We start from the raw sequence: 13523 nt of genomic DNA on the forward strand, positions 1-13523 counted from the left end.
TTCTTTGGAGTTTCATTGTGTTCCATGTCGTTTGGGAATAAATCAAAAGAAGTTGTTGATGTAGACGGACTAACATTAAACGTCACAATGCTATTTCCTTAAAAAAATTTGAATTAAATGAAATAAATTCTAAATATTATCAAGATTTAAATAAATAAAGTAATATTAACAATTAATTTTCTTAGTAGTTTTACCACGTGCAACTTATTATGGAAAAAATCAGTTGAGTTGGTTGATTCTGTTATAGGACTTATTTTTGATGAAGTAATTTGATTATCTGTTTCTTATAGGTATAAATGTAAAAAAATTGATTAATAGTTCAGAATTGTATTAAATTAAGTTTTACTAATTACTTTTGATTGGAGTATCATCATTATCACTGCTAAACAAAAGATCATTAGATGATTTAAATTGTTCGGAGTTATTCAGAGAAGTAAAGGCTACAACTTTATTAACATTTTTATTATTGCACCACTTTAGAGCTTTTTCATTTAAACCTGAAAATTATAACAAAATAATTCAGTGATAAATATATACATTTATACTTATAGTTGCAATATTAATACTATAACAAAAGCTCTAAAAAAATTTGCAAATTAATAGTTTTTATCATAATTTATTATAAATTAACATTATTTTTGTACTTATGCTTACTTTTAATGGGTTCCATAGACGATGATATGAGATTTGCACATGTATGATTTCCTATTAAAAAAAAAAAAGCAATGTTATATTGATCATTGTATAATATAGGTGTTTCATAATTTTAGTAGACAATTTATAAAATAATTTAATATTATCCTCACTCATACATGTAGTCATGGATGACATTCATCAGATGTACATCACATTCAAACAACCTGTATAATTTTATCATAGATTTTTAAATAGTGTATTATAATTTATAACAAAATAAATAAACAAATCCATTGAATAAATTATAATAAAATAAGAGTGTTAATGTCAATTGATGACTTGAAATTTTTTGAATAAACTGTATGACAGCTAAAATGTTATTTCTAATTTAACTTAGAAAATCACAATGTCCTACCTTTTTTTATAAGAGGTTGTGTAAAACATTTTGGTGGTTTTGGAAGGTTAGGTAACTTCGGTCTATGTTTTTAACTGAAACAAATTATAGTATAGACACCGTGCAGGCCGACGCAAACGCTCTGGGTGGTCTACTGTCTATGTTTTAGTGTATAGCGCCTAGAGTCTAGACGACCGGACAATATTATATTTAGAGACTTATACTTATTGTAATAGTGTGTATTGTGTAGATTATTCATATTATAAAAATAGTATAATACAGAATACCTGTAACCTATTACCAATTCCAAAAAATATTTAAAATATTAAATTGTTTTATAGAATTATTTGGTAAATAATAATATTCCAGTTGAATTCCAAAGGAAGCCGAGATTTCTTGATGAATATAAACACTGGAAAGCAATTGAATTTAGAACATTTCTTCTTTATATTGGACCAATATTGTTCTTAAAAATAAAATATCAATGGACACATATCAACATTTCCTTACATTACATGTTGCCATAACAATATTGTGCAGCAGAGAAATTACTGAAGAAAATTTATTTTATGCCGAAAACCTGTTGAAACATTTTGTAACTACATTTAAAATAATGTATGGGGTTCATAACCTTAGTCACAATGTACGCGGATTAATTCATCTTGCCGAAGATTGTAGAATGTATGGTTCATTGGATACATTTTCAGCATTTCGCTTTGAAAATCATATGCAGCAGCTACTAAAGCTTATAAGAACATATAGTTATCCAATACGGCAAGTAGTTAGAAGACTAAGTGAGATAGGTGACAAACCCACTCCAGAACTTGAAAAAGACATAGATGTAATTATGTGGTCACAACATAAGAATGAGCCAATGCTGTTTTCATGTCGTCCACCCCAATTAAAAAAAATAAAAATAAATGGTTTAACATTTACAGCCAATAGTTCAAAAGATTGGTGCTGCCATACAATATGTGGTTCTTTTGTACTTATTGAAAATATTGCATATCAATCAAAACAACTAGTCATTATAGGAAAACTGCAGTTTTTGGTAAAATCAGAATTATATAAATATCCATGCAAATCTTCATACCTCAAAATTTATCAATTAAGTAATTTATCAGAGAATTTAAAATTTGAAAAGTTGAAACAATTGTAAACAAATATTTTGTGTATAAAAATTGAAAATGGAACATTTGCCGCCTTTCCTATGGTTCATAGTGAAATTAGTGAAAAACAAAATATTTAATATTTTAATGTAATCAAAACAATAATTTAATATATTATATTTGTAAATTTAATATTTGTATTTGTTTGTGTTAAATTTTTAAATAATCACGGCCACTGCTGTCTACTAGCTTTGATGATATTTTTTTACATTTATGTAATATTATATGACATATGTCATACAAAAATTAAATAGAGTAAAATTAGAGTTAAAACAAAATATTTGAATTACCTATAGTTACAAAAAAAAAGTCACTAATATTGTATACAATTAACATTATTTAACACATATATTATATTATATAGACTTAATACAGTTAAAACTCTTATTAGAGAAGACACTCAAAAATCAGCTATATTATCATATTGTTATGTACGCATTAGCTATTAGTATATTGTATTAGCCTGTTGTATTAGAATATAAGAGTATATTATTGTAGTCTACGGGTAACGCCTAATGTGTGGGCGACTCCCGGAATATTGCGGCTACACGGCACCCGCTAGTGAACCGTAGAGTCATAGGCGTGCGCACAGGGCGTGCCGGGCGTGCCCAGGCACGACCCGTGATTTTTCATGGGCCGAAGCGCCCTATGCCTTAATTTACCGAAATTACCAAATAGTGGATTTGAAAAAATTGAATAATTCACTATGTTCACTCTGTAGTTGAAAGTTTGTATACACTATACAGTATGGTGTATTATAGTCGTATAGACATATTATTTTGACTAGTATCAAAATTGTTTTTATAGTTTATTTATATAATTGATGTATAATATTATGTAATAATAACTATAAATAATAATATGGTAAAGATTGTTATCTTATTATTGGAATACCGAATAATTGAATACAAGTTTACCGTTTACGTAGGGTTTTCCATCATCATATAATATAATATAATATCATATCATGATAATATGTTATTTTTACAAATTCAGTACTATTGTTATTATTAGTTATTAGTTATTACTAATATTCTCGCGTTCGTGTGCTGTGGACTGACGGACTGTGTAGCGTGTAGTGTGTACACAAATCATACCTACACGATACGTCTTTCGCGTCCGTGGTGAGACTTTGTTGTGTTTTAATTTTATTTTTAAATTGAATTTGATTGTACGATTGAACGATGGATATTAACAAAAGTATAACTACAAAAGGAGGAGCTGCTAAAGAGCGTGAAAAAAAAAGAATTAAGTTAAATGTAGCGGCAAAATCGTGTCAAAATATACAACACTTTTTTATGCCAATAAATAAAATTAATGAACACGATATTGACGATCCTGCATCTGTATCAAACTTGATCTTGGTAAGTATAATAATACACAGACTATTTATTTTCTTATAATCTGTAGGATATAGTACATTACATGCATATAGCTTAGCTATTAAATTATAAATTAAAGTATTAAATGCTCTACTCTTGAATACTGTCCTAGTGCCCTGCTAAGCAAAAGTGCTGTTACTTGAAAAAAAATTATTATTTGTATATTGTATGCGATAAAAAATTTTAAAATATGCATTTTAAATTTTAAAAGATGCACATAAAAATAGAAGCAAAAATATATTTATTTATCGAAATACAACAATGATTAGCTGATTGTCTTAATAAAATATAATTGAGAATAAAAATTAAAAATTAATAAATGTATATTTATTTTTATAGCACTTTTGCTTAGCAAGGTAGTATACATATATTATTTTGTATTTTGTTTTAAGAAGCATAACAGTGAAAATCAAATAAATGATGAATGTGATAATACAAGTCAAGAAAAAGAGCCTAATTTAAAAGTTGTCACCTCATCTGATACTCAAGTAATAGAATGTGAAAATACAAGCCAAGAAGATTACATGACAAATTTAGAAGTTATTACTTCATCTGATGCTCAAGTTACAGGTATGTAAATATTTACAGGTATTATTATTATTTATCATTAGTCATTACTTATTACTAATTTAAGTTATTATTATCTTTCAGTTAGTTCTATTGATATACATGATCCAATCCATCCATCGTCGTTAACACACTTAAATTTAAAAGAGAGAATATTAAAAGGTGGTTACAAACCAATTTTAAGTTTATATCCACGAAAACTTCAAGGTAATAAATTTAGATCATTCCATAAAGAGTGGTATAAACAGTACGATTGGCTAGAATACAGTCCTACAGCTGATGCTGCCTTCTGCTTCCCTTGCAGAATGTTTAAAGGTAATGAAAAAAACTGTGGTCAAATTGATTCTACTTTTTTTGAAAAAGGGTTCAGTGCATGGTATAGAGCCGGGGAGGCATTTAAAAAACATCAATTATCAAAGTACCATTTGAATAGTTCTACAGCTTTACATAACTATATACACAATAAATCTATAGCTTCTAAGATAGATGAACGACATGCATATGAAACTAGTCAAAAAGAAATAGAACGCCAAAATAATAGACTAACTATGAATCGTTTAATTGACATTGTAATTTGTTTAGTCAAAGGTGGTAGACCTTTCCGTGGGCATAATGAAAGTTCACACAGTGTAAATCAAGGTCTTTTTAAAGAGTTGGTTAATTTACTATCAAAATATGATACTGTTTTAAAAAAACATCTCATAGAAGGTCCAAAACATGCACTGTACACAAGTAATCGCATACAAAATGATTTGATTATGTCTATTCATAATGTTATTTTACAAACAATTAAAATTAATGTTCAAAATTCATTTATTTCTATATTGGCTGATGAAACCAGTGATGTGGGTCATCACGAACAAATTTCTATTATAATTCGTTATTTTGACGAAGAAAAAAATCGACCAATTGAAACATTAGTGTCATTGCAACGTTTAAAATCAACCACAGCGCAAGACATTTTTAATTCATTATGTAGTGTATTGGATCTTATGAATAAACAATGGGAAGATGTTTTATCTGTTTGTTTTGATGGAGCATCGACCATGTCTGGTCATTTAAATGGCGTTCAATCAAAATGCAAAGAGAAAAACAATAGCATAATGTATGTACATTGTTACGCTCATTGCTTAAATTTAGTGTTGGTTGATTTTATATGTGAAAAATCAAATTCTAAAGGAAAACAAAATCGATTAGTTTTTAATTTTTTAGGAACTGTTCAATTCATATATAACTTTATAGAAAGTAGTCCTATGCGACACGCAACTCTGGAAAAAGTTGCAAAAGAAACTGGTGATAAACTCCACACATTGAAGTCATGTTCAAATACAAGATGGGCTTGTCGAGCAGAAGCTGTGAAAGCAATTATGAATAATTATGAAGTTTTGATTATTGCAATAGAAAACATTTGTGAAAATTGTTCAGTGCCAGAGATGAGAGCTAAAGGAATTGGTTTATTATATCAATTAAAAACCTTTGATTTCATTTTTGGTATGCATATGATGAATCCAATTTTAATGTTAATTTTAAAAGTTAGTACCTTACTCCAAGAACCAAATCTTAATCTTGTTTTGGCAATGAAAAATGTTAATAGTTTGAGAAGTACATTAGATAGTATGAGAAATGATGACAGTGAATACAAACAAATGTTTGATAGATCTGTTATATTATGCAAAAAACATGATATTGTTATTCCAGATAGTAATTCTCGCAAAGTTTCAACTCGTTTAGATTCTAATTCATCAAATCAAGCTTTTTTTAATACAAAATTTGATGAATTGAAAATTACAGTATTCTATCCATTACTTGACAAACTACTCAGTGGAATTGATTCAAGATTTAAGCAGGATACATTTGACTTGGTTGATGCTATGGCATGTATGTTAAATATGAATTTAACTCAAAATACTACAAAAATATTATCAACATTTTCCAAAGTTTCAGAGGAAGATTTAATTACTGAACTGAAACTTTTAAAAAATTATGAAAATGCTATGCAACTAAATGGTGCTTCTAGTAAATCTATTTATGAATGGATTATTGATTGGTTGAAAACAACTGGAAATTCTACAGTATATACTTGTGTTTTTAAAACTTTGAAAATGTTTACAATCATACCTGTAACTAGCTGTACTTGTGAACGTGTTTTTTCAAAATTAACTATTGTAAAAAACAAATTACGCAGTGCAATGAGTCAAGAACGTTTGGAGTCATTATTACTGCTTTTCACTGAACAAGAAATGGTATCAAAGGTAGATTTAAATGCAGTAATAGATGAATTCAACAGTAAGGGGAACAGACGAATGTCTCTCTAAGGACATAAAATATATTTATGATTTCTACTGTTTCTAGATGACGTGAATTTCGTATTAAATATAATATAATATTTAATAATTTCGTGAATAAAGTATTTATAATTATATTATGTTGTTATTATTATTATTATATTATTTGTAGCAATTATTGCTATTGTGTACTATTAATTATTATTAATTATTATATTAAACTATGTAAGAAAATATAATATGTGATAATATTAAATAGGTACTTTTATAAAATTTAGATTTGTTATTATATATATAAAACGGTTGACTAAATGGTCGATGATAAATATGGGCACTACCTGCTTTTAGAGTCTGCGCACGCCTATGCGTAGAGTCAGTCGTCTTAGCTCTTTTAAACTTGTACGTCGTTCTAACCATCAATAATAAATTATACAGTGAATTATATATTTCGAATCACAATAAAATTATATTAGAATTTAAATCTTTAAAACTGTTTTGTTGTACTCTCTCCAAAAATCGAACCCTCACACTACCGAAAAAACAACGTTCATACGGAACAACCCGTACGAGCACAACAATAAAATAGATCTTAATATCATATTCAAATATGATAACTTTTATAAAACTTCAACAGTTTAACCCATTCCTATAAATTATAATCAATGCTAAAACCTTTGCTATTCAATATAATGGGATAGGTACACGATTATTATAGTTTGAAAAATTATATTTTGATGAAAGCAAAGTTGTATGTTGTATATTAGCTAGTATAATCTAATAATAATAATAATAAATTATTATTTTTTCTATATATTTAATATAAAATCCCCAGGGAAGTTCCTTGGAGGTTGTATGGACTCCCTAGCTGGAATCCAAAGCTGGTGCCTAATGGGAAACTCCAAGTGTTACTAGGGAAGTATAATATTGGTATTTATTACCATAATATGTTGATAGAAAGAAAATACATTTGACGAACTTAATAAATGTAAAGTGGAGTCATGGTAATCATTATAAATAAAGGGTTACTACTGCTCTAAATGTCTTGCACCTGTAGGCTGTGGTATGAATTTTTATTTTTTATTCTAGCTTTTGTTAAATTCAACCATTTTCCAATCATAGATGTTATCACCTTTTATGTTTCGATATTCAGATCGTTTTGTAGCATTTACATTTTTATTAATACTATTTATCAATTACCAGTTAAAGATTCAAAATATAAATTAATAATTTAACTATAATTTCAAAAATTCACTTCAAATGAAAAATGGGTGTCTATAATGTCTACCCATTATTGTTTAATTTAGTAACTTGAAAATAACATCATAAGATGATAAACACAGATAATGATTTATTCTGCGATTATTAACAAAATTCCAATCAATATATGTTTCATTGTAAAACAGACTCATAACTAAGAAAGTAAATTGTACACTTACTTTTAAAATTGAATTTAAAGTGCTCTAATATACCGAAAGGTTAAACTACATGATATACATATAAACGCAAGTGCGTGTCCGCCACAGTTAATTGATAATATTTAAATAGTATAAATAATATTTAAAATAATTTTTCATTTATTTCACATTAATACATGATAAAAATAACAAACTTATTAAAGTATATTACTAGGTGATTGTGTATGATTTGAATGTATGATTATGTATTAATCGCCGCATTTTAAAAATGTATTAATCTTAAAAGTTAATTAATTAATAAATGTGGCTTTTAAGCGTCAAGTATCAATAATAATATTGGAAATACATGATTTAATTTAAGAGCGCTTTCCCGAAATTAAACTGTTGCGATATTTTTATTAGTAATATTTTATATTTATTTATAGGAAGAGGATGCGGAGTTGAAGCCCTTGTGAGCACTTTAAATTTGATTGTTATAGCCCCTTAAAAATTTAACCAAATGTCTACTTATAGTATTAGTGTATATCATTATAGTTACGAGAAGATGTCCAACATTTGCTAACTATCATTTGTCTCCATAGTCTGTAATCTATATAGATAGGCTATAATACATAGTTCGGTGAAAATGCGTTTTTTGCCTCTAAAAGAAATTCCATCATTCAATATTTTAAGACATAGAAGTTTCTTTTAAGGGCACATCATGTAATTCTGTCCATATTTAATCAAAAAGACAACCAAAAATCATGTGTTTACAATATTATTTCTACGCTCATTTTTAAGGATCGGCCATAACAATGATCCCCTTCCACTTCCCTTAGCGCTACGTATTATTTTTTGTGCGCCCAACGGTCAACCATCAGTATCAGGATCCGGGACAGTCTCGTTCATTCAGTGTTTCTAAGCTGTTGTATGATTTTCATGCTGTGGCTTTTAATCTCTGACTTACATCGAAGTAATTATTTTTTATTTTTTTTGTTATATTTAAAGGTTCCTTAAGGTATTGCAATATAATATCAATTTTTTTATTTTGTTGGTGATTGTTATTTGGCGTTAATTAATATTGATCATTTTTAGATCGCAGTTCTAACCACTCGACTGTCGAGAACACGTTATATCGTCGTGATATAGATTTGCTGTAAAAAAGTATATTGCGAAAAAAAACGAAAAGTAAAGATCAATTGGCAACCAGACGGCCTGCAATAAATATAATTATCGAGGTAAGTTCATATAAGTTTATTATACAATTTATACCTACTTCATGTTATTATTATTTCTATTATGTTATTGGCCGTATAGTTATTTAGTCGTATATAGTATATCTATCGTCTTTATTCCCCGTTGTATTTTTGATTTCCTGAGAACAATTTTTTTTTAATTGTTATTTGATTTAAATTTTTGATTCAACGGTTTTAAATAAGCTTTAATTGTTTTTTGTGTGTTTGTTATAAGAATAAAAATCTTAAACTTTAAAGGTGGTTTTGAAGTATACATTGAATCTATAATTAGTACTCGAGGAGAGAAAACACAAAGTACTTTTAAAAATAATCGGGAAAAGTTTTAATTATCGTGACTAGCTTGTACTAACACTTTCTATACCAAATGATTACAAATATATAAATATATCAATATTATTATATTATATACATATATTATATATATCAATAAAAATATTCGTTTATATATTTTTAATATTTTTTGGTCAGTACAGTGTGAACTCGCATTTTCTATATAAATATTCAATTTTGTCATAGTATTTTTTTTTTAAAATCCGCTTTTCAATGTTACTATCATTAATTAAGCTTGCATTAACTTAAATGACTTAATTTGAAGATCTGAGAGTTGAGTAGAATATATACTTATTAATTTACTCGTTACTTTTTTACATTATATTATCAAAACTTAATCGATCTTCAATTTTGGAATAGTGTATTATTGTTTAAACATTGCTTAAAACCTATTTTATATTTCCCCAAAAAATTTCTCAGCTTTGAGATTTATGACCTACATGAGTCTAAAATTATGTTTAATTTTTTATTTATTTATAAATTTGTGGAGTATTTTATTCTCGTATTTAGGTAGACACATATTTAATTTTTAACATACGTATAAAAAAAATGGTCTGGCCAGTACAATAAACTGTAGTGGTATACCACCTACTGATAATATTGTTACCACACAAAATGGACCTTTTTATCCCTAGAAATAATTCCAAAAAAAATTACGTATATAATGCGAGTATATATTTCCAAATCCCTGTATACGTTACAAATGCTTTTATCATGTGTTAAGGTGTTAGTACTATGTGTCTAAGACGATTTATTATCCAGATTAATGTTTTGTGTTCATGTGTCTGCGGGGCTCCATATATTGTCTTCTTATCCGAGGAGAATATTCTCTATTGTTATACGTATTCACGGGCTACGAATACTATCTTGTGCGTAACGTTTACGTACTTCACAATGCACAATTACTTCTGCCTGTATCTTTTTAGTATTATTAAAAAAATACAAATAAATCTATGCTACAATGATTTTAAGAACCGATGATTTTATTGATTTTACAATGGAGTGTGTTTTTTTTCATCTATCATATCCTTATGAATTAAGTAAAAATTCATAAATCATCAAGTTTAATTATGATATTCGATAGCATAAATCGTATACTTTTATTACTTTGATAGTAGAAAGTAAATCGATTTTTTTTTCTAAAAATGTCAATCATATTTTATTTCGTTGGGTAAAAAAGCGTAAAAATAACGAAAAGGTGCAAATAATATTGAGTTAGAAATTCATAAAAATTTATCTTTTTAAATCTGGTTTACACCACATGTCATGTCATGAAGTACCATCAATGATGGCCTCTTCAGTTAAGTCGTCTATCTGAACTTATGTAAATAATTGTAATTGTAATTTAACTTATTGTTTGTTACTTTATCTCTATTATTTTATCTCTTCTATCAAATTCTTAAATCATTTGTGCTTATTGTAAATAATTATTCTACAGATTGTACAATTTTCTAGTTTAAAAAAAAATCTAATTTTAAAATTCAATACGAGATTCTTCATAGTTCATATTAAGTTTACCTACTTTTATCAAATAAAAAATGTCTACCGGAAAGTTAAATTTAATTTGAATTCCAACATTGGACATTCTCTCAATTTCTCTTGTATTAATATTCTTATATTTTGTTGTTAATCAAAAACAAATATCTCAATAAACTTTAAATTTAAACCATATTTTTATTTTATCAATTCCTGTACTTCATAACATTTTCAAAACATTTCAACAATTTTTAAGTTATGTTTAGCTATTTGAAATTTTTCGTTTTCTTATGTTTTTTATTCTATAAATGTCGATCAAATTTTATTCATTGGGTTAAAAAAACTTGAAAATGTATTACAAAATTTTCTAAAAGTTGATATAATAGAAGTTGGAAAATATTAAAAATACATAGGCACATTTTTTTTTTATATAGCCGTTTAAAGTTAAAATTTCGACAAAATTTATTTAATAGAAAATTTTCAAATTATTTAATTATTAAAAATGTTTAAAACGTTTTACCTGTATATAAATAAGGATTGAAAATTTAAAATAAGGTTTCACGCAAGTAGGTAATTCTGACACACAAAAAATCTAAAAACTATACAAACAGTTTTTTTATAGTTATTTTAAGTTCAAATTTGAATGAAATTACATTATATTAATTTAACAAGAATAATAATCTTAGTTATATTGTTGTAATTTAAATATAATATTTGTTGGTAGCTAATTATATTGTCTAGAGTATAGGTACCTTATATTCTAATGTTAATAGTTATTGTCGTTAACTTATTTTAATATATACTGTGAATGACTGAGTGAGTCGGCTACATTTATAATGAATCTAATTTAATTGATTTGGAATTTATTTTATAGATACCTAATTTTTTTTTTTAAATTATAATATTATAATGAATATGGTTTAAAAACCCTAGACTGACTAACCTAACCTAACCGTAACTGAATGCCGAAATGGTCTACACTCTTAGATCTTAGATCAAAATTCATAAAAGTTTTTTTTTTTAATTCTATGATTTGAGAATTTAATACAAGGCTCCTAAAATAGTTTTACAATATCATTTGAAAAATAAAAGAAATATATAGTCACACATTTTTTTTATAAGCATTTACAGTTCAAATTTTGACTAAATACATATAAATTACGGCAATGTTCAAATTATCTTAGATCAAAATTCATAAAAGTTTTTCTTTTTAATTCTAAGATTTGAGAATTTAATACAAAGCTCATAATATAGTTTTGCAATAGCAATTGAAAAATAAAAGAAATATATATCTACATTTTTTTTTTACATGCATTCAAATTTTAATTTTGACAACATACGTAAAAATCACGAAAATTCGTAAATTATTTTATTCTAGAAATTCATAAAAAATTTTCCTTTTATACATAAGATTTGAAAATTTAATACAAGGCTCCTTACAAGTTTTTCAATCTTTATCACAAAAAAAATGTCCACCGGAAATTCAAATTAAATTTTTATTAGCATTTGAATTTCCAATATTGACAAAAATTCGTCAAAATCATGAATATTTGCAAATTATTTTTTAGTTCAAAATTAATAATATTGTTTGTATTTATATCTAAGGTTATAAAATTTAACACCAAGTTTTGCTTCAAATAGCTATAGAGAAAATTTGAAGTGTCATTATAGGAAAAATGTTTTGAGCGTTTGAGTTTTAAATGATTTATGAAATCGCGTAATGATAACGATTTATCCTCAAACCAGGTATTCGTATATCTATGATAATATAAGGTATTATGAATTATGATAACTACATGATAACTACACTAATTGATTAACTATGCCTTATGCAAAATGCGACTTAATTGAAAAATAAAATATTTATTTCAAAATAGAATATATGACAATATTTAAATATAATATATCCTAGACTGACAAATCATCTCCGTTCAGAATCGTTTTTCGTATACAATGATACCTATCATTGCATTCAAATTTAATCCCATCCATTACAGTAACCTACTGTATAGCAGAGCGACATCCACGACTTACCCGCTTTTGTTTTTTATTTCATTACAAACCCTTATCGTACTATAATTATCAAAAAACAAATTAAAAATGTATTTTTAACATTTAATTATATTTATTCAAATATAACTAGTTCATAAACAAGCCCCCATAAAATTCACAATCTATACGACTATACCTCATATACTGAGACTTTAATTTTCTTGTGGCACATATTTATTATATTTTATAACCTTGCCGCTCTGTACACGATATAAGTGACTGTGAATTAAACATACATAATACAGTGTTTGAAGGTGTGAAATAAAAGTTAGTAATTGTATTTCAATTGGTTCTTTGCTCCACTTATTATAAGTAGTTACCACTTTTAGTTATTTACTTTTAAAATCCATAACAAAGAAATCATTGAATTAAAATTAATTTCGTCTGATTAATGATATATGGATTTATTAATCATCATATTTATTCGAAAATTTATAAATAAGTACCTGATATAATTCGCTCTGTTATTTAATTTGTTGAATGACCTAACCAATGAAAAATCATTGCATACGAAAAACGATTTAGTACGATTTACATTTTACACACATCATTTAAGTATATTATATATCAATATCATTATTA

General features: G+C 26.3%; 2 protein-coding genes across 2 annotated transcripts in view; both read left to right on the forward strand.

Annotated features, from left to right (window-relative positions):
• Positions 1-2798: 2798 nt before the first annotated feature.
• Positions 2799-6463, forward strand: LOC149061793 (zinc finger MYM-type protein 1-like). The gene is made up of 3 exons (XM_089215118.1): positions 2799-3563; positions 3974-4151; positions 4233-6463. Exons 1-3 carry the CDS (start codon positions 3384-3386, stop codon positions 6461-6463), a joined length of 2589 nt encoding a protein of 862 aa, XP_089071244.1. The 5' UTR covers positions 2799-3383.
• Positions 6464-8569: 2106 nt separating this feature from the next.
• LOC149061794 (cytokine receptor-like) overlaps positions 8570-13523 on the forward strand; it is a 34765-nt gene continuing 29811 nt past the window's right edge. Inside the window, exons 1-2 of the mRNA XM_089217803.1 lie at positions 8570-8800; positions 8923-9065. The gene's annotated coding sequence lies outside the window, so the exon portion shown is untranslated. The remainder of the gene's footprint in view (positions 8801-8922; positions 9066-13523) is intronic.

The sequence above is a fragment of the Diuraphis noxia genome, unplaced genomic scaffold (assembly GCF_037042655.1).
Source record: "Diuraphis noxia isolate RWA-SAM2 unplaced genomic scaffold, SU_Dnox_SAM2 contig0001, whole genome shotgun sequence".
NCBI lineage: Eukaryota > Metazoa > Arthropoda > Insecta > Hemiptera > Aphididae > Diuraphis > Diuraphis noxia.